This window comes from Molothrus ater, chromosome 10, assembly GCF_012460135.2.
Source record: "Molothrus ater isolate BHLD 08-10-18 breed brown headed cowbird chromosome 10, BPBGC_Mater_1.1, whole genome shotgun sequence".
NCBI classification, from domain to species: Eukaryota; Metazoa; Chordata; class Aves; order Passeriformes; family Icteridae; genus Molothrus; species Molothrus ater.
In genome coordinates, this window is record NC_050487.2 from 25,710,120 (window position 1) to 25,730,175 (window position 20,056).

At 40.2% G+C, this 20,056-nt stretch overlaps 2 protein-coding genes across 2 annotated transcripts in view; one reads left to right on the forward strand and one right to left on the reverse strand.

The window, feature by feature from the left end:
* The window catches only part of WWTR1 (WW domain containing transcription regulator 1), a 44,131-nt gene extending 36,746 nt beyond the window's left edge, over positions 1–7,385 (forward strand). The window contains exons 4-6 of the mRNA XM_036389066.2: positions 1,775–1,908; positions 2,457–2,569; positions 3,631–7,385. Coding sequence (XP_036244959.1) covers positions 1,775–1,908; positions 2,457–2,569; positions 3,631–3,815 — 432 coding nt within the window. The 3' untranslated portion in view covers positions 3,816–7,385. The remainder of the gene's footprint in view (positions 1–1,774; positions 1,909–2,456; positions 2,570–3,630) is intronic.
* Positions 7,386–10,098: 2,713 nt separating this feature from the next.
* TM4SF4 (transmembrane 4 L six family member 4) lies at positions 10,099–17,520 on the reverse strand. The gene is made up of 5 exons (XM_036389003.2): positions 17,324–17,520; positions 16,988–17,077; positions 13,782–13,915; positions 10,342–10,531; positions 10,099–10,116 (listed from the first exon to the last, which is right to left on the reverse strand). The coding sequence occupies exons 1-5, from the start codon at positions 17,492–17,494 to the stop codon at positions 10,099–10,101; spliced, it is 603 nt and encodes a 200-aa protein (XP_036244896.1). The 5' UTR covers positions 17,495–17,520.
* Positions 17,521–20,056: the final 2,536 nt, after the last annotated feature.

Sequence of the window (20,056 nt, forward strand, 5' to 3'; positions counted from 1 at the left end):
ATTGCTGCTCACAGGGCTGCGAGACATCTCTGCCATTTTTTGCCAGACTTTCATCCTAGGGTAGGAGATTTACAAATATTCTTCTTAAAAACCTTGTAGTCGTGCTTAGAATAGAGAATAGGACATAGTAGGGTATCATAAAGTTTTGGGTATTGTGTAGTCGATCCATTTCTCTATTACCATTGCTGTAATAATGTCAAAGGAGCAAAGGAATCTGACATCTGTAGTAGTTATAAAATTGCAATGTGACTTCTGAACAAATGACCTACAGGAGAAGAACATATGTCATGTATGGTGGAGCCAGTACTCTGTCTGCTTCCCCAGCCAAATCTGACTCCAGTGTGCAAGAGTCTGTTCTTCCACATTTTAAAAGTACGCATGGAGTTAATATTACAAGCAACAGCAATGTTGAAATAAAGACATGGGAGGTGAGCCATTCCCCAAGGGAGAGTGAATCAAGTAACTCTATAATAAATATGGTGTTTTTTGCAACAAAGAAGAGACAGGAAGTTAGATTATGTAACTGATAGTGGGAGTTTTTCTTTATGGTGCTGCAGGCTTTTCAGCTTAGAGATGTTTTGCTTTGGATGGCCTGTCTAAATCTCGTGTGGCTGTAGATGTCATTCTTATATTTTTTAAAAAGTACTGAAAATATCTGCCTGTAGACAGCTAAAAAAATACACCTTCCTCTTCTAAGAGGTTTGTACATTTTCACAGACTCCAGCTGATTAAATTCTAAGTAGAAATGTCACCATTAAAATTGTCACTTGACAAATTTAATCAAAAACCTAGCATACATAAGCTATTAAGAATCTTAAGAATGTTTGTTTTTAACACTTGCTAAATACTGACACCATCTAAAGTAAATTGTAATTTATCAATGAATATATTGATAATTTTGTTATAAAGGAAATACTGCTTTTATGGGCACCAATATGTGCTACTTTATTCACAAAGAGACCAGACCATTCCTCCTCAATGAAACAAATAATTGAAAACATAGTAAAACATCATATTCTAGCCTTGAAGACCTGTTAATCCTTTGTGTGCTGGGGAGACAATGATTGAGTCAGAGAAGTTTTCTACTAGGATTTAAACGAAATATTTACTTTGCTTGTTTCATTAAAAAAAAAGTAAGTGGAGTTAATTATGGTAAGAATAGATATAGCTTTATTATTTTAAGGTCTTCGGATTTTTATTTGGAACATCCAGTTGAGGTCAGACAACTTCTGTATAGAACTCTGTACCACTAGATGTCATGTGTGTTTCACAGAGATAATGCTGGAAGAATTTATCTTTCAGGAAGAGTTGCAAAATAAGTTTCCTTTGGCTCTGATTGCTTGTTTGTCACCCTGCAGATAGTAGACATGAGACAGGTCATTAAGCAAATGCTTATTATTAGGCAGAGTGTTCTAAATAATAGAGCGTTCTCAATAATTTTAAAGATAATTGAATCACAGTCTTGGTTCCAGTGGTTTTCTTGTAACATGTTAAGTACTTTGTGGTAGCTGAATTGCAGGCCTGGCTTCCAGACATGGTGGAACTGACATCTAGATTCTGTGGTGCTTTAAGCTAGCACAGGTGGGCATGAAAGACACGGTCTGTCTACATCATGGTTTTCTTCATATCAGAGTAAACAAATACTCATAGTGACATCACTCAGAATTACTTTCCTTCAGTGTATATGTTATGTGTTCGTTATATGTTGTTACAAGACTACAATATTTCTGAGCTGTTGGAATAACCCTTCCCTGGTATTTATTTGTCTTTTCAGGAGGCTGCTCTTTGCAGACAACTTCCTGTAGACCCAGAAAACATGGTCCCAGTTCAGACAGCTGTGAACACCCCTGCCATGACACAGGACATGAGGCCTATTACAAATAATGGATCAGATCCTTTTTTGAACAGGCAAGTTCATTCTTCTTCATTAGGCAATTGCTTCTGTTGCCTTCTCTGGGCTGTTACAGGCGTCTCTCTAAAATAGTCCCTATATCATCTTCTTTTTTTACTTACTGTAAACAGAGGGTATGGCTGAGTGGCTGGCCTGAAATCTTTCAGTTTATGCTTCAAGAAGGAATCTTTAAAAGAAGCAATAAATTGTAACAGGTGGTTTTAATTCTATTGTTAGTGTATGTAGAAGACTAGGTAGAATAGGTATGTTATCTAAGTAACAAAAAAGTAAATACATGCAACTTTTTAGGCTGTCAGAACTGATTTCAGCTAGAGAGTTATATATGCATGTGTGTATTTCAAAATGTAAGAGTGACCTTGCTTAAATTACTTTGTTGTTTGGGCTGATGTGATGCAAATATTATGTTGGCTGATCAGTGGCCAACAGTTACAGGATGAGGCTTAATGACTCAGTATCTATTTCTGTGTTCTCTTCTAACACTGTGCTCAGGAACTGTGTCTATCAGAGCATCTTTACTGAGTGTTTTTCATGTTTCAATTTGTAGTGGGCCATACCACTCCAGGGAACAGAGTACAGACAGTGGCTTGGGATTAGGATGCTACAGTATACCAACAACACCTGAAGATTTCCTCAGCAACGTAGATGAGATGGATACAGGTAGAATACTCAGATTTAGCTTAAAGTATAATCCATGTATTATGGCTAGTAATGTTTTATAATTGCATAACTGAATGATAATCTGCAGCTTTCCTAATCAAGAGAACAGACTGACATTGTGGGAGAAAAGGCCTAGAAGGTGCTTAGTGCCCAGAAAGTTCTCAGCTTTAACTTAGGTCCAGATTCTGCTCTTTTACCTCAGACTGATATTAAACAGAATAATAAAACCTGGAAAATGCAAGCCTTAATTTCTGTTTTCATACTATTGTCCATGGTAGGGGGACTAAAAAGCTTGTTATGTGTTACATGTACAAATTAATACATTTTCTAACTCTGGGAAATCAGTCTTGCTTGTAAGTCTCTTACATCGGCTAAGTTGCATTTTCCTTCAAACAGAATGTATTTAGCTAGCTTACATTTTGATACATATTTATTTTATGTTAATGTCCTCATGGTGTTTAAAATACTGAAATAATTTACTAGGAAATCATGAGTTTTTTCAGAGAGTGAAATTCTCAGCACTTCCTCACCTAAACTTCCTTTTGAAGTCATTAGAAATTCAGTATTATGCAGAGAATGAAAGATTTATCTATTAAAGGTTTTCATGCTTGTTCTTATTAATTTATGGGGGGAAAAAAAGTGTCATATTACAGATCTAAATTGCTGTAAAGCACTTTTTTCAGTTATTTCCTACAGACAACGTTGCCCCTGGTGCAGGGAACAGGATGGAGGTGTACATGAGGGCCCTTTGCTGCTTCCTGGGCAGACCAGGAAACAAACTTGAAACTGTCATGCTTCCCAAGTGGCAGACCAGAGCTGGATGCCTTGAGCACTGCTGGAAATGACCTTTTGTGCTTTTGAGATCAAAGCCAGGGTGAATGTTCTTAGGAGGATATGTACTCTATACCTAAATGCAGTTTTGAGATAAAATTTGTGTGGAGTAGGAGTGCTCCCAAGTGCTTGTGGGAAAGGGGGAATACATTTTTATGTAGTTCTGTTGGTTTTTTTTTTACTCACAATAAGACTTTGGTACTTCAAAAGTTCTTCTTTACTTTTCCTAGGAGAAACTCTAGCACAGACAGCAATGAACTTAAACCCACAACAAACACGTTTCCCCGATTTCCTCGACTGTCTTCCAGGGACAAACGTTGATCTTGGGACTCTAGAGTCAGAAGACTTGATCCCTATTCTCAACGACGTGGAGTCAGTGCTTAACAAAAACGAGCCCTTCCTTACCTGGCTGTAATCAAGCAATGCTTGTTGGGCCTACAGTGCAATTCAGATTTCTTTTTCCTCTTGGGGTAGGCATAGAATATCTAAATATCCTCAAGAGATACAACATACTGCCATATTGACTTTTGTTACATCATCTTTATGGTCAGTTTAATATCTGTCTGAATTTGATTGATACTAATTTAAGTATGAAATACATTTATACCTATATATATAAAATACATACATGGATATATATTTCTTAAAAAAAAAACATACCACTTTACACATCTGTGTACTTTTTTACCTTTTCAAACCGGGCAGAAACGCTTCAGTTTTAGGACAGAAAGTGGCTGATGTTTGTACACATCCCTGACTGATCTCCTGGGTACTGATTGACATCACAGACCCTTTGTGCATCAGAAAAGCTAACTCCTAGGTCACTTGGTTCAAAAAAAGTGCAAAGGATCAGGACATGAGAGCAGTTTTATTATTATGTTTATGACAATACTATCAGAAGCTTTTTTAAAATCAAATTACTTAAGCCTTAAAAAGCTTTTTTAGTTGTTAGTGACTAACTGTTCTCTATAGAATACAGTTCAAATAAGATCCATATCAAGCATAATAATTCCTATTATATATTTGTGAAGGCACAAACACTACTGTAGCAGTTTCTTTTTTTTCAGTAAATTACTGTATAGTTTTCAGAAAATAATTACATCTAGTCTCAAAGTACCAGAATTATTTAGCAACATTTTTACACTACAATATTGTTACAAAATAAACCAGGCTGGTACTGACTGTTGCCTTTTAAAAACAAAGAAATGTATTATGAACAAGCATTTTTTAAAAAATTCTTAGGTTTTTTAGTTTATTATATTAAGCACTACAGTTTTGTAACTTAACACATGAACAAGCAATTTTTTATATATATGAAATCTGTGGCAAGTATCTTAAATGCAAAAATATTCTTTTAAAATCAGTTCTGGAAAATGTGGCACAACTTGTTAATGTCATACATAGGGGAAGAAAAATCTTCCTCATACTGTTTTCAGTGATGTTTATAACTGACAATGTAAAAATACATGTAGTTCTATACATGAAAAAGAACCAGGAACTTTTATCAGGGCACTGCTAAAGCAGCATTGGGACTCACCTGGTAAAGCTGCTTAGTTTTTATGTCTTTCATTTACCATAACTGGTGCACAGGACACGAGGCATGTGCTGTGTGGTTTTGCCTGCTATATATCCTACAAAACTTCTTTATCAGAGGTTTGGGACTGAGAAGGCATCAAGAACATTAAGTCTGCAGTTCCCCTGAAATGCAAATGAAGTCCTGAATATTCTTAAATGTTTTGAAATTATCTTATTTATAATTAATGGATATAAGCATTTTGTATTGAAGAATAGGTAATTTTATGAAAGGCATTATAACTTTTCTCTAAGCTTAATCCAGGCTTTGTAAAGAGAAGAAGAGATGTAGCACTAAGTGTAAATGTGTGTTTGCCGGGTCTGATAACACTTAGCAAGATCTTACTGATGCATCAGAATATTGACCCTTAAAGACCTTTTTCCATCTGGTTGGGTGAAGGTAGGTGAAAAGGTCGGCGATGAAGTGGTGGGAATACAGAGTAGATTTGGAAGATGATGATGAGGTTATAAATGTAGATCCTTGCTGGGAAGGATGGCTGCAGACAGGGATGCATAGCAAATGAATCTCCGGTGTTCAGTGAAAAACATAAGAGAAGCACTCAATAAAGTAAATGACCGTGTCTGTGCTGAACTTCTAAGTGTACATGGTGTCACAGGAAGGAAAATAAAAAGCACACACACTGAAATTTTGAAAAAAGAGATATTAGGCAAAGACCTACAGTTGTGAGGTTTTATGACATAGTAAAAAGTAGCTTTTTAAAAATGTTCTCATTTTGTTTTTTTTTAATAGAAAAAGAGATGTAACAGCGGAGTTGTGTCTGCACAGAATTTAATCGCTGAATGGGCATTGTGTTTCTTTTATTCTTTTGGGGGTTATTAGTTGGTTTTTTTTTTTTTTTATTCTTGATAGTTTTGCTAACTGTTGAGATACCATAAACTTCTTTTCAATAAACAGGGACCGGGCAGGGCTGACCAATATTACTGTAATTAGTTTTAATCCCTCTCTCTCTTTTAAGGATTTCTTCAGGTTGTCAGCCTAAATGAAAAACAGATGGTCCTAAGCCTTTATTATTTAGTACCATGACTGATGTTTGTAAAGAATTGGAGATTTTCTGGCCAACTTTGAAGGCCATGTCACCAGCACTGCTCATTTGGCATAAGGAGCCGGCAGCCATTGGTGCTGGAATGACCCACAGCAGCTGTGGACCTGCGTGCTGGTGTGATCCAGGTGGTAGTGCCCATCCACACGTTACCTTCAGAGAATACAGTTTGTTCATTTACTGGCAAATCTGCAGCATTTAACATGTCAGTTTGTCATAAGAGAAGATATTCTGAGCAGGTTGGCTAGCAGCTCTGTGAGGTAGCTGGTGCTGATTCCTGCCCAGCCACATGCATTGTTGTCAGCCAAAGGCTGTTCTGTGTATGGGGAAAACTAATGCAACTTTCTAGTGAAATCACATCAGGTGTTTATCAGAATTGTGAAGCTGCAAGCTTGATTCCTTTTTTATTTCTGGTGGTTGAGTGCCTTGGTGCAAAGACCTTAGAAGGATAAAGCAATCATAAACTCTGTTTCTGTGTTACTTCCATAGTAAACCAGTAGCAGATCTGAAACAGGAAGGTACTGAGTGGAGCAGCACTTTCAGGCTGACACAGCTGCCAGAATCTTAGGTTAGATCTTTACTCAGTCATGAAATAAATCTTGGTTAAATTAAAAGTGATTCTTTACACTGTCAGCTTTTAATTTTTGTTACGGAGATAATGTATCCGATGAAGTGCAATGACAATAAAATCTATTTTTCAAAGTTATCTTTAAAAAAAGTTTTTGGCTTTAAACAGACTTATGGCAGAATTTTTCAGTATTCAAAGCATATGTAATATGAAAGTAAATTTTTTGTTGACAATATTTCACTGTACTATTTCAGGTTTTGAGCATTTACTGTACTAAATTGTACACTGTCTACTTGTAGTATAAATACAACCAATGTGCCAGCTGGACAATTTTGCTGTGACCATCCCTGAGGGGGCATATGTAAGTCTTGGTGATACAGAAGTAATGGGACATGGTTAATTACAGTTTGTATTCTGGTAATACAGTTAGAATGTAACTTGGGGAGGGATTGGGTTTGACTTTTTGTCAATAAATACTGTTTGGGGGAAAGGAAGGATTTAAATCTCTGTTTTAATTACAGAAAAATGTGGGTGGTTGTCCAAATAAACTTGTTTCCTAATACATACATCCATGTACATGCTAGTTCTTTAACTATTTTATTTACTTTTTTCATTTTTTATATGTCTTGTGTGAGCATTTATTTTTAATTTTTAGTACCTTGCAATAGATTGTACTAGAGGCAATCAGATCAAACTGTTGTATCCTGGGTTTGATTCTGTATTGGTTTTTTTAAAATTATTCCTTTGATCTTTTACATGAAAAAATACAAATGAACTTAAAAGATTTTGGATGCATATTGTTTTTTTAAAATAATTTCTTTAGGGGAAGGGTGGGTTTGAGGGTTTTATTATGGGCTTCCAGGGGACTGTAAAACATTGCTTAGAATAAAGGTGTGGACATACTGTTCTGTGAAAAAGGCATGCATTTTGAATTAAAATATTCAATTTTATATTGTATAGTCAATTATTCATATATGTATATACATATTCAATATGTATATTCAATTCAATATACATTTGAATTAAAATATGGGGGCTAAGACCCCACCCATGTCAGCGTAATGGAAGAAGCTAGCCTTTCCACCCTCTGACAGCTGGAATGTCTCCAGGGTTTGATGTTGTTTGCCTTGCAACTGGTTATGAGTGATGTACAATCCATGAAGAGGGAGCTAAAGTTGAACTGGAGACAGGTGATGAACATTCAAGACTGGAATGATGTGAGAAAACATCCCTTGTTCCGGGCTGAGCAAATATTTTTTCAACATTGTATATGTTACTTCCCTGCTTTAGAGGTGAACCTTTTGCAAAGAGTCTCCAATTAATGCATCATTCCCTGAAAGATGACCCTGTCCTGTGGTTAATGTATCATTTCTCTGCAGTCTATTTATTGAAGACAATCAAAAAAGACTAACTGTATATAGTTCAGCTGTGCAGGGGCTTAACCACTTTTGTCCCACTGAAGTGCATGGACTCAAAGTCACATGCTCATACTCCACATGTTGTAATCTGAGTTGTTAGATAACCGATGTGTATCCTTTTATGATAGCTCTCAGCTAAAACAGTGCCATGCCGTGTTGAAGTTGCCATGCTCTCAGCACCCTGCTTACCCAGCAGACAGTTTTAAGGGGTGAATAATAAAGCATCAGCCAGCATGGATATTTCTGAGATTTTTGCAAAGAATACTAATATTCTTTCTTTTGATTACTATTATTTTTACTTCTGTATTAGTGTATGTTCATAATTCTACACACTGTAACACAGTGTGGTCTTTAAGTTGGTCAGGGTTCCTGAGGTCTGTTAACACTTTCAGTAATCCTTGTTTGTGCCTTCTTTCTTACCACAATCTTTCTGTCCCTTCCTAGCACTGCACTCTCTTTATCTGTGCCTTCTTTTCAATAATTAACACTGGCTTTTTACATAATTCTCTGTTATGAGGTTCTAGGATTAATCCCTCTCCTTCATTTTACTGGATGCTTTGCTGAGTAAAAACACAGAACAATCTCCAGTTACTGCAGAATTGATACTGTGTATGTGTGATTTGCTTGAAATTAAGTGCTAGGAGAGAGCCTCAGATGTTAGTTTAACTGAATAGATTTTGGAATATCATTGTTGGCACTCCAAAGTGTGGGTTCAGCTGGGCTGCTGGTTCTGGCTCATTTACCCTTTTTCAGTACACCTGAAGGCCAAGGTGTGAATGCAGTCTGGATCACAAGATGAAATGTGTGCGCCTTGTGTCAGTATCAGTTCTATATTAGCTCATATTAGAAAGCCATCACATAGCTGGGTGTCTCTTAGAAGCAGTAGCTCATTGATTATGGTTTTAGGTTTCATAGCTTGCTGCCCATTATTTCTTATCCCATCTCCCACAAAAATTTATGTACTCTGCTTATTGATATATCAAGGCTGTACTCAGTGCAGCTACCCCATCCCCTTGTTGAACACTGATGAGAAACATTCCTTGTTCCCAAAGGCTTCATAAAAATCAAACAGGGCAAATGTGAGACGAGGTGCAGGACAGCTGCTCACCACAGATGAAAGAATAGATGTGAGATAGTTGCACAATGTTGAAATAAAGGGTGCTCTCAAGTTCCTGGGCAATGCAGTAGAACAGGTGGGATAGACAGCTGTTTATGAAGAGGTTTTTTGTAATTTATCATCTTGTACAACATAATTCTCAGTACCTATATCAAACTGTTTAACATTTCTGCATATTGCTCAACAGCTTCTAGTGCTTTCAAGTACTTCTAGATTCTTCAGATATCTCCTAGTGTATATACACAGTACATGACATACATTTTCTGAAAGCACAGACCACAGAATCATTATTTCAGAAGGAAAATTTACAGAACAGATATGGCCAATATTGAGAAGCATTGAGACATCCAACCTGGCAAGCTGGTATGTGAAAATTTGTTTCAGAATTTTTTAAAAGAAGCTTATTAGTTTATTTGAATCCCTCAAATATCTCCAATCCCTCCTATCTTCTTGATTCCTTCGGGAAGTAGCTTTTTCTTTTAAAGTTTTAAAAGTTCTTTCTAAAAGGTATTTTTGCCTTTGAGCTAGCTCTCATTGTCTTTCCTCTCTCTTTCATAGTATTGTGCCAAATACAGCTAAATTGAACTTCTACAAAAAGATTAATGAACAGCATTTTTGCTCATGTGTAGATTGGAAACTTTGGGGATTTACAAGCTGCTTAACTGACCTGAATAGAAACTGTAACATAAATTTGTATTTTGCCTGAGAATACCCTCTTTTTAAATGGAAGCTCTTTTACAAAAATAAATATGAATGTGAGAGTTGTATTTCACTTATTTTATTCCATGATGAGAGATTTCAGGAAGGCTGGAAAGGGAGTCAGGGCTTCATAACACTAGTGGGAGGAGGAGCCCTTCATTCTCATCTTAGCCAGAGCCAGTGCATCTGAGGGCTGCTTTGTGGAGTAGCTGCCGAAGGGATTCTCTCAGGATGAGGAGAGTTGTCTGCAATATTCCTATTCATTAGACAGTTCCTTCTCCCTGTAAGAATAAAAACATGGAGGTAATTTCCTGGTTGCTATTGCTGTGACTCTCAAAGGCTTTTATTATTTCCTAATGGCAACAATGTATGGTTTTGGCAGTATGTTAGAAAACATGATCATGGAGCTGGAGGAAGGGCAGTTTAGTTTTTCTGACTGTCAGCTAGAGGTGTGTATGTAACTCATCAGTACACAAAATAACAAAGGAGAGCCATCAGTTGCTCACCCCACAACATCCGCAGCATTTGCAGTCCCCACAGATGGTTCCAAAGAGGCCGTTCACCACCTGAATGCCACAGAGCACTCCCTGGATCCCGCTCATCACCAGCAGCAAGGAGAAGAGGGTCAGGTGCCATGGGACAATATTATCAGGTGAAGTACACTTATTCCACAATGCATGGTCAGCAAGGTAATCCCTACATGAGAACAAAACAGTTAGGAAGAAGCTATATTAACTCACAAAGGAGTCTCTCACCACTGAGAGGCTGTCACTGCTGCGACATGGCCGAGGTTCCACTCACTTCAGTGAATTTCTGTGGGATCTCAGCACATCGTTCCCGATGTCCAGAGATGCCAGGAGAACCCTTGGGGGTCTCGCAAATCCTGGAATGTTGCCAGAAGTGTCTGGTGGCTTGATTTTGATCCATCCACAGAAATAACAAGAGTTTGAGGACAGGAGAATCACTTTAGAGTAAAAGGTGTAAAAGAGACACATTTAGAGGGTGAAGTATAGACTTTAAGGTTTTTGGTACAGGGGGGTTATGGAGACAAGATGGAGGGATCAGGGCGTGTCTCGTCCTTCTTCTTTCTTCTTCTTGTCCTCCATCTCCTGTGGTGATGTTGGCATTTGGGGATTGGTTTATGGTGAAGGTGCACTTGCTAACATGGGTGAAAAGCATTGGAAAATAAAGGTAAATATTGTGTACGTAGATATTAGTATAAAAGGACATGACCGCCCCGTGGGTGGTCAGAGAGTGCCTGTGACTGCTTGCAGATCAGACCTCTGTTGAGCAGACAGAAAATTTTGTAGATAAGAAATAATAAACAATCGAAGATCGAAAAGCTGAAGAGTCCAGACTCGTCCTTTAAAACGCGTGCCACCCAAGAACCACACTACTCGTGTCGGGGCAGAGACAGACAGCCGGACCCGACAAATTTCCATTGTCACACTGGTGCTACTTGTCTAGCAATTGACTTCAGTTTAGTTTCTAGATAAGTTGAAGCAAGTGATTTGGAAAAGACATCAGAAGGGAGCGATTGGAGACAAGTATGTGTTTGATACAATTGAACCATTTTTAGTGTTTTGGGAAGAAAAGATCTTAGCCAAGCATGTGCCAAATGGGTTTTATCTGTTACAGTGTTTTGTCAGGGGCATTTTTGCTGCTTTTACTTGATTACAGCATTTTTTTGTGTATGGGGGTGGGTGGGAGACTGTGATCAGGGCATGTAATCCAGTATCTCAAAGTAGAGTTGAGAACAAGGGAGTAGTACATTGTAATCAAAGCAACTGAATTATCAAAACAAATCATGAAATTATGCATGTCACCTCTTGTCCACTGAGCTGAAAATAACAGCTTTTGCTGTTCTAGATGCCTCATGTAAAGTAAAGGTAATAACTTCCATAATTTTTACCTTCACATTTTGATTTAATTGTAAACTGCTTAACCACTGGCTATATTTCATCTGCATATTCTTAGTGCTGAGTTGTGTTCTTGTCAAGTGATTTCTGGATTGCAATCAAAACTATGTTTGAAACAGAGCATATTTCCAAAGACTCAGACTGAGACCAAGGGAGTTGGTTTCTGGCACTCACTGGCCCATGAACAAATAATCCTCTACCTGTACACGTCTCATTTTCTTTTCTTTTTTTTCTTTTCTTTTTTCTTCTTTTCTTTTTTCTTTTTTTTTTTTTTTTTCTTTTTTTTTTCCAAGTAATTTTTTTTTGGTATATTATATAAGAAATGCTGCCAGGTCACTCTTGACTGAGGCAGACTACATTAAAGGCTCTGAGGTAATGGAGAGTTTACTACAGCCCTTGCCATTCTGTTCTCATCACACCTGCTCTCCTCAGTAGCACATTGTGACCTGTTGTTTGTTGAACTTGACTTCAGTCTGAGCAGTGAGATAGCTGGGATTAAGCAATAAATATACATGAAAGTGAACATCTTTGAGTTGCAGAGCATGAGGAGCAAGCAGCTTTGAAATGCCATAGCCAAAATAAAATTATACATAGATTATATTTATGAATATATTATATTATATTATATTATATTATATTATATTATATTATATTATATTGTAATTATTTGAATACCATTAAATTTCAATATAATCATAGAATCACAGAATGGTTTGGGTTGGAAGGGGTCTGAAAGATCATCTCATTCCAATCCCCCTGCCATGGTCATGGATCCCTTCCACCGTCCTAGGTTGTTCCACACCCTGCCCGACCTGGCCTCAAACACTGCCAGGGATGGGCCATCCACAACTTCTCTGGGCAGCCTATGCCAGTGCCTCACCACCCTCATAGGGAAGAATTTTTTTCCTAATAATTGATCTAAACCTACTCTTAGTTTAAAGCCATTATCTTGTCCTGTCATTACATGCTCTTATAAAAAGTCCCTCTCCATCTTTCTTGTAGGCTCCCATCAGGTACTGGAAAGCCACAATCACCCTGAAGCTTCTCTTCTCCAGGCTGAAGAATCCCAATTCTCACAGCCTTTCTTCATAGAAGAGGTGTTCCATCCCTCTGATCATCATTGGTAGCCTCCTTCATCTGTGTCATTAATGAAAATATGAAATAACACCAGTCCCTTAGGGACACCTCTTGTCACTGATGTCCAAGGATCCTGAGCCACTGACCACCACCCTCTGGATGCGACCATCCAAACACTTTCTTCTCCATCTAACAGTTCACCCATCAAATCCATCTCTCTCCAATTTAGGGAGCAGGATATTGTGGGGGATTGTGTCCAGACAAATGACTTCTGTTGTTCTTCCATTATCCACTGATGGAGTCACCCCATCATAGAAGGCCCCTGGGTTGGTCAGGCAGGGCTTGCCTTTGGTGAAGACATTCTGCTTGACCCAAATCACTTCCCTGTCCTCCATGTGCATCATCAGACCTTCTGGGAGGAACTGCTCCATCTGTGATCTTCCCAGGCACAGAGGGGAGACTGACAGGTTGATGGTTCCCAGGGTCCACCTTTCTACCCTTTTGAAAGAATGGGTGTATTGTTTCCTCTTTTCCAGACACCTGGGGCTCCACCTGACTGCTGGGACTTTTCAAATATGGAGAGTGGCTAAGCAAATACATCAGCCAATTCCTTCAAGACTCTGAGAGATGTCTCAATGTGTCATTGCTATTCATCAAAGTGGAATTTATTCCCGTATGTTGCTTATCATCCCAAGAATAACCTAGGAAGAGGCTGTGCATTTCTCTTTATAGGCCCCTTTGAAACTCAGTAGTTTTTATTGTACTTGCTTTTCTTTACATCCATGCTCTTGAACCTTATGAAGTCTTGCTGTGTGCTGCAAGCACTTGTAAGATCTTGTATAATTTAGAAAAGCAATATCATTCTCATTTTTATACAACGGATTTGGAATTTGAATCATCTCACAAACTTAAAACATGTATATCTTTTCTTTCTGATTGCCTTGTCTTACCCAGCCTCAAAAGGGTAGATCCAACCTCCTTGACTTTGACATTTAGGGCCTTTATTCAGGGCTACTGCTGACAAAATAAAGCAGTATCCAGCTCCCAGAACTCCAACGGCAGCAAATATTATAGAAGAAAACATCTGATGAAGAGAAAAATAATGTTATTTTGGTTTCCTAATTTCAGCTGTTCCCTGAAATGTTCCCTAAATTCAGCTGTTAATAGTCAAATAGTCAACACCTGAACAGCTGAAGTCTATTAGTTTCCATTGCATAGAAAATGTGTAATGCATACTTGTATTGGTATTTTAAAGCTTTAGCAGCATTGGCCCCGTGTTCCTGAGGAGGAGAAGGCAGGGACTGGCAGCAGATGGCACTGCTCCCCTCTGGGGCCTCCTGCTCCCCTGTGGCCAGACCTTCATCTCAGGACACTGCAAGCAAGACTAAAGTCTTGGACCACTCAAGGCATTAAAAAAATCTTCAGTATCCTTTACAAGTTAGCTTTGGTGTCTTGGTTATATGTGGACCAAATAATTATAGTTTTCCTTCCCAAGTCTCCCTTTAGGTTTCATATTAGTATACTTTTTCTCCTCACAGGTGTAAGCTCTAGTATTACAATTGGAATAGATGGGAAAGTATGTCTTTATTTTTCTGGTTTCTATTACAGAATTTTCCATATATACTAATATGTAAGTAAAATCATGCAAGAACTAATGCACTGCTTGAATTCTGAAATACTTGTAGCTATAACAATTTGTAGGTTAAGGTTATGTGCTTTATTGGAATAAAGTGATACAGGTGAAGAAAAAAACCCATTACTTTCAAGTCACAGAATAATTTGGGTTGGAAATGACCTCTAATATCATCAAGTACAATGTGATTTTTTTGTTCAGACCTCATTGCAAGAGTCTTGTCTTGAGTCCTGGCATGCATTTTTATGTTGATATATCTGTCAGGGCTAACTTTAAAATTATGATTTTGTAGTAGACATCAAAATAATGGGCTTCAGCTAAAATACCAAATTTGGTTCTCAGACATGCTGATGCTGATAAGGTCCATAGGACTCTTGGAGTACAGTGTACTTGGCACTCTTGACTGTATCAATACTGCCAGTCAGCTGCACTCTAGCATGCTGTCAGCAGAGAAGGCAGGCTGATTTGCAGGCAGCACCACACACCTGCAGGTTGGCTCCCATGCAGCCAGTGCTGGCCCTGGTGACCGCGGGAGGGAGGCCCTGGTCACTGCATGTGGCCCTGGTCACCACGGGAAAGAGGCCCTGGTCACCGCGGGAGGGGGGCCCTGGTCACTGCATGTGGCCCTGGTCACGGCGGGAGGGAGGCCCTGGTCACGGCGGGAGGGGGGCCCTGGTCACCGCGGGAGGGGGGCCCTGGTCACCGCATGTGGCCCTGGTCACCACGGGAAAGAGGCCCTGGTCACCGCGGGAGGGAGGCCCTGGTCACCGCGGGAAAGAGGCCCTGGTCACCGCGGGAGGGAGGCCCTGGTCACCGCGGGAAAGAGGCCCTGGTCACCGCGGGAGGGAGGCCCTGGTCACGGCGGGAAAGAGGCCCTGGTCACCGCGGGAGGGAGGCCCTGGTCACCGCGGGAAAGAGGCCCTGGTCACCGCGGGAGGGAGGCCCTGGTCACCGCGGGAAAGAGGCCCTGGTCACCGCGGGAGGGAGGCCCTGGTCACGGCGGGAAAGAGGCCCTGGTCACCGCGGGAGGGAGGCCCTGGTCACCGCGGGAGGGGGGCCCTGGTCACCGCATGTGGCCCTGGTCACGGCGGGAGGGAGGCCCTGGTCACCGCGTGTGGCCCTGGTCACGGCGGGAGGGAGGCCCTGGTCACCGCGTGTGGCCCTGGTCACGGCGGGAGGGAGGCCCTGGTCACGGCGGGAGGGAGGCCCTGGTCATGGCGGGAGGGGGGCCCTGGTCACTGCGTGTGGCCCTGGTCACCGCGTGTGGCCCTGGTCACCGCGTGTGGCCCTGGTCACCGCATGTGGCCCTGGTCACGGCGGGAGGGGGGCCCTGGTCACCGCGTGTGGCCCTGGTCACGGCGGGAGGGAGGCCCTGGTCATGGCGGGAGGGGGGCCCTGGTCACCGCGTGTGGCCCTGGTCACGGCGGGAGGGGGGCCCTGGTCACCGCGTGTGGCCCTGGTCACTGCATGTGGCCCTGGTCACCGCATGTGGCCCTGGTCACCGCGTGTGGCCCTGGTCACTCCCGGCTGAGCAGCAGCAGCACTGCAGTTCTTGGCTGCCTGTGGAGTGGTATGTGGTCTGCAAAACTCAACCAGCTTCTCTTGACTGCTTGCAGAAAATGGATCATGCAGTGTTGTAAAGACAAACAGATGGCTCCATTTCCTCCTTCTCAAGGTTCAACCTGTTTTGTTGGTATTGCATGAAGACAGCATCAAAAAGAGAATTTAGGGAAAGCTCTTCAGTCAACCTCATAGGCATGAATCTTTTCCTATTTGTTTTTCTCTCTTTTTTTTTTTTAATTTTCATTGGAAAATCTGTTCCTTTGTTTAAAAACTTTACTGATCTACTGGATCAAGAGAATTTATTTCAAAAAGACATATTTTCCTACTAGAAATAATTTTTTTCTGATTTAATTTTTAAACTAAAATGCTTGAGGTATTTACTAGTGTCTGAAAGTATTCTTTGGAAACTTTTCTAGTGTGAAAGTAAGATAGCTATAAATTCAAAGTGGAACCTCACTCACACTGCTTAAAGTAGGAGGTTGTATTAGGTGATGTCCCGAGGTCTATTCCTTCCTGAAAATCTTCCTCTGTATCTAATGAGACACATCTCATTTTGTGGGCCTGTAGTGAGTTGGGAATGTAGTGTCTAACTGCCAGAGTGATTTTAAAAGCTGCCAACAAAAAATGGCTAAGGAGAGGACTCTGCAAAACAAAATGTAGATCTTTCAGCAATAAATTTTAATTGTGATAGTAACTATAAGTATCTTGATATCCTTTTGCTATCCTGATAGCAAAAACCAACGAGGCCATACTGTTGTAGTACCTGTGGTAAAACATCAGAGGCATAATACAATTTTTACAGCCTGCTATTTCTACTTCCCAGCACTCAAACAAATGGCAGGGCTGTTTGTCCCACATTAAGAAAGCCTCTATCTAGACTCGCAAAGACTGTGAGAGGAAAATACATATATCAGTAACAATTCAGCTTTTACTTTTTTTGCCATGTTTCCTTTCACTTACCGCAAACCTCTTTCCACAGCTCCGATTACCACAGCATCCACAGCAATCATTATTCTGAAGGCCCAAAAATACCAAGGCAGGGAAGATCATCTATGAATAATATAAATATAGTTTGAACTGGGATTAATTCAAATTACATCTTCTTTTAAATATAGTAATTTTATGGGTTTGGGTTTTTTCCTTATCATTAGTTTAGGTTACTTATTGCCAAACCTTTGGATGGCTTATAACTTATTTGTTTATCCAAGAGGAATTTGCAGTCCTGAGAAAATTCAACAATGCCAGTCATGGCTGTGGGTGGGGGAAAGGTATAAATGTCTGAATTTAGACACTTACCAATACACCTGATCCCAAGATCCCTCCAAAGTACCAAACTTCATCTGTAATGTGTGCACTCTCTTCAACTTTTCCTCCAGGGAAAAACAACAAAATATTAGCGAGGGTGCAGAGCACAGCCAGGGGGATGAGAGTACTTCCCAGGCACTTGGCACAGCCTCCCGTGCACATGCTTCTTTAAAGGAATTGTAAACACAGTTGAAGATAAAATCTCTCAGATGTTCTCAGAACTGATTTATAAAAAGAAGTTTCTGGGTGTACTTTGCAAAATCCAGTTTCTGTTGTGCTGTTAGAGGAGTTGAGCCTGTAGAATGCTCCTGTCAGTGTTCCTGCAGTCAGTTGAAAAGGCACTGTGCTGGTTTTTTATATGTCCTTGCAGCTGTGATGTCAATTTTCTGAACATCCGTAAATGAAATTACGTTCAGGGCAACCTCTCATTTTACTATGACAACCCACAAAATCTGTTAATATTTTACTAAGGTGGCTGACACATTTCATAATCTGGGCTCAGGTCATGGGTTGATACATGTCTTAGTTCTGGATCATCATTTTTACAACACATGATCTTTCTTCATACTAGAAAACACTTATTTTGCAAGGACTGACAAAAAATGCGTAATGAGTCAGCTGATATGAATAACATATTCATAGTCCAAGTTTTTACATGTCGTGAGACAGTTCTGTAATTGAAACAGTAGAGAAACTAGCTAATACAAAAATGAGCCATTTTAGACCAATAAAGATACACATCCACAAACCCAAGAAAGTTCTTGGGTTGCAGCGAGATGAGAAGCACTTATTTATTGAAGTTAGGTGGTTGGACTGTGCATCAGGGCATGCATTTCTTCTCTATTTTTGGGATTAAAAGATTGATTTAATATTTATTTTGTAATTTCATATTCTACATGATGGAAGACTGCACGAAAGACTGAATTAGAAATGCTCTAATATTTAATAGCCCTCTTCACCAAATATTAAGTTATATGATGAAGATGAACAAAAACCTGACAGTATTTTCCATAGATTTTATTTTGAAATTATGGCATATGCCATGTTTTATGATAACTCATACATTTTTTTACTTTCGTAGGACAATATTTAATAAACTTAAGCTTATTCAATAAAGGATGGCAAGAAATGATTGTCACTGCCAATCATACGTATTTGTTATTATATTAGGAAGAGCAGAGGACGATTTTTTTGTGAGGACCAGTCCTAGGAACTGCAGTGCTGAGCAGACTCATGATTTCTGATGAAATGACACTAGTTTACTTTGTAAAAGGTTTTATTCAGGTACTTTTTAAGACGAATTTTTGAGTGGCTTCTCAAGTTGGCACATAATGCAACAGGAATTAAGTGAACAGGTTCTTGGTATGAAGTGCAGATCTAGCAGAACAGCCTGGACAGTGACAGTGGTTGTTCCTGGTGGACTGGAAGATCCCCATGAATCACAGTGCATTCCATGCTGTTGGCACAGGAGCCTGCAGCTGATGATTTACCAAACAGTTTCTGGAGGTTGTACTGTTTTTGTTTTTCATGTGTCATCATGATTCCCCTTAGTGTTTTTGCTAGAGCAACAGATGCTGTTTGGTACAGTTTGGAAAGCATGGCCCTTTGCAGCTCACACTGCTCAGCCAGAGCAGCTGTCTCTGCCAGGCACTGGGAGCTGCCAGGGTGTTGCCAGCCGTGTCCGGGTGTGGTGTGTCTGACCTTGCTGTTCCTCTGCACAAAGTCGACAATGCCCAAGGTGTTGCCACTGGTTTGTTGGTTGGTCCCTGAAGGAGAGAGGAGCCTCTGGTCCTGTCTGTGTAACAGCAACATAGATATGGTCCCTGAGGATAGCATTTTGAAAGGCACATGCTCATAAATTCAACTTTTCATCTCAAGAAGTAAGCTATTATGCAATCAAAGAGCAAGCAAAGAAAAAAAATCCTGAGAGAGCACAGCTTACATGTGGTAGTCGATAGGATGTCAGTTGGGCCAGTGTAAGCAGTTTTCATGGCTTTCAACAGCCAGTAATTGATTCTGTGTCAAAGATTCAGAACCTGAAAACTCTCCATATGTCACCTGATACATTAAAGAGGCTTTCGCAACATTCCCATTTGGTAGAGAACCCCTGTAATTTGTCTCCAATTTACAGTGCCTTGGTAACAGGCACTGGGAAAATGTTTCCTGTAGCTGGAATATAAGTCTTAGTTGGCTTTCTCCCTTTCTCTATCTGACTACAATGTGGCTTTGTTTTTGCAGCCAGTGAATCCTGGCTTTGCAGTAAAGAGGAAAAGTTTTAAGTTTTATTGCATCCAGCACCCTGCCATCCTATTTCACAGCAAGTGGTTCAAAGGCAGATTCTTCCATCAGGTTGTTGCCAGGTGTTCACAGCACTCCTGCACTTTTCCTTCCTCCACTCACTAACGTTGCCAGTGCCACTGAAGTCTAGCCAGACCCCTCTGTTCAACTATACTCATTTATGCATGGAGTTTTTAAACTATTGCCAGCTTTTATGTGAGGAGTTAAGCTGCACATTATTTTTAGCAGGGAAGTGGCATCCAACCTGAGCTGGAAAGCAGCACTCAGATTGAGTCAAGCATTTTCCCCAGGGAAAAACTGACTGGCTTGCACACTCAGCTGCTCTGAAAGAGGCTCTTCCCTTCCATTCCCACCCATGTTTTCCAACTCTGGCCATCTATTTGGGAGGAGTGACCCATTGTCAAACATTAGCCACAATTCTAGTCC

Bases quoted from the DNA above. Each gene is read 5' to 3' on its own strand.
- TM4SF4 (XM_036389003.2), bottom strand. From the start codon at position 17,494: ATGTGCACGGGAGGCTGTGCCAAGTGCCTGGGAAGTACTCTCATCCCC. The intron at 17,078-17,323 runs GTAAGTGTCTAA...TATTATTCATAG, and splicing joins TCTTGGGATCAGGTGTATTG to ATGATCTTCCCTGCCTTGGT. The intron at 13,916-16,987 runs GTAAGTGAAAGG...TCTCTTCATCAG, and splicing joins GCTGTGGAAAGAGGTTTGCG to ATGTTTTCTTCTATAATATT.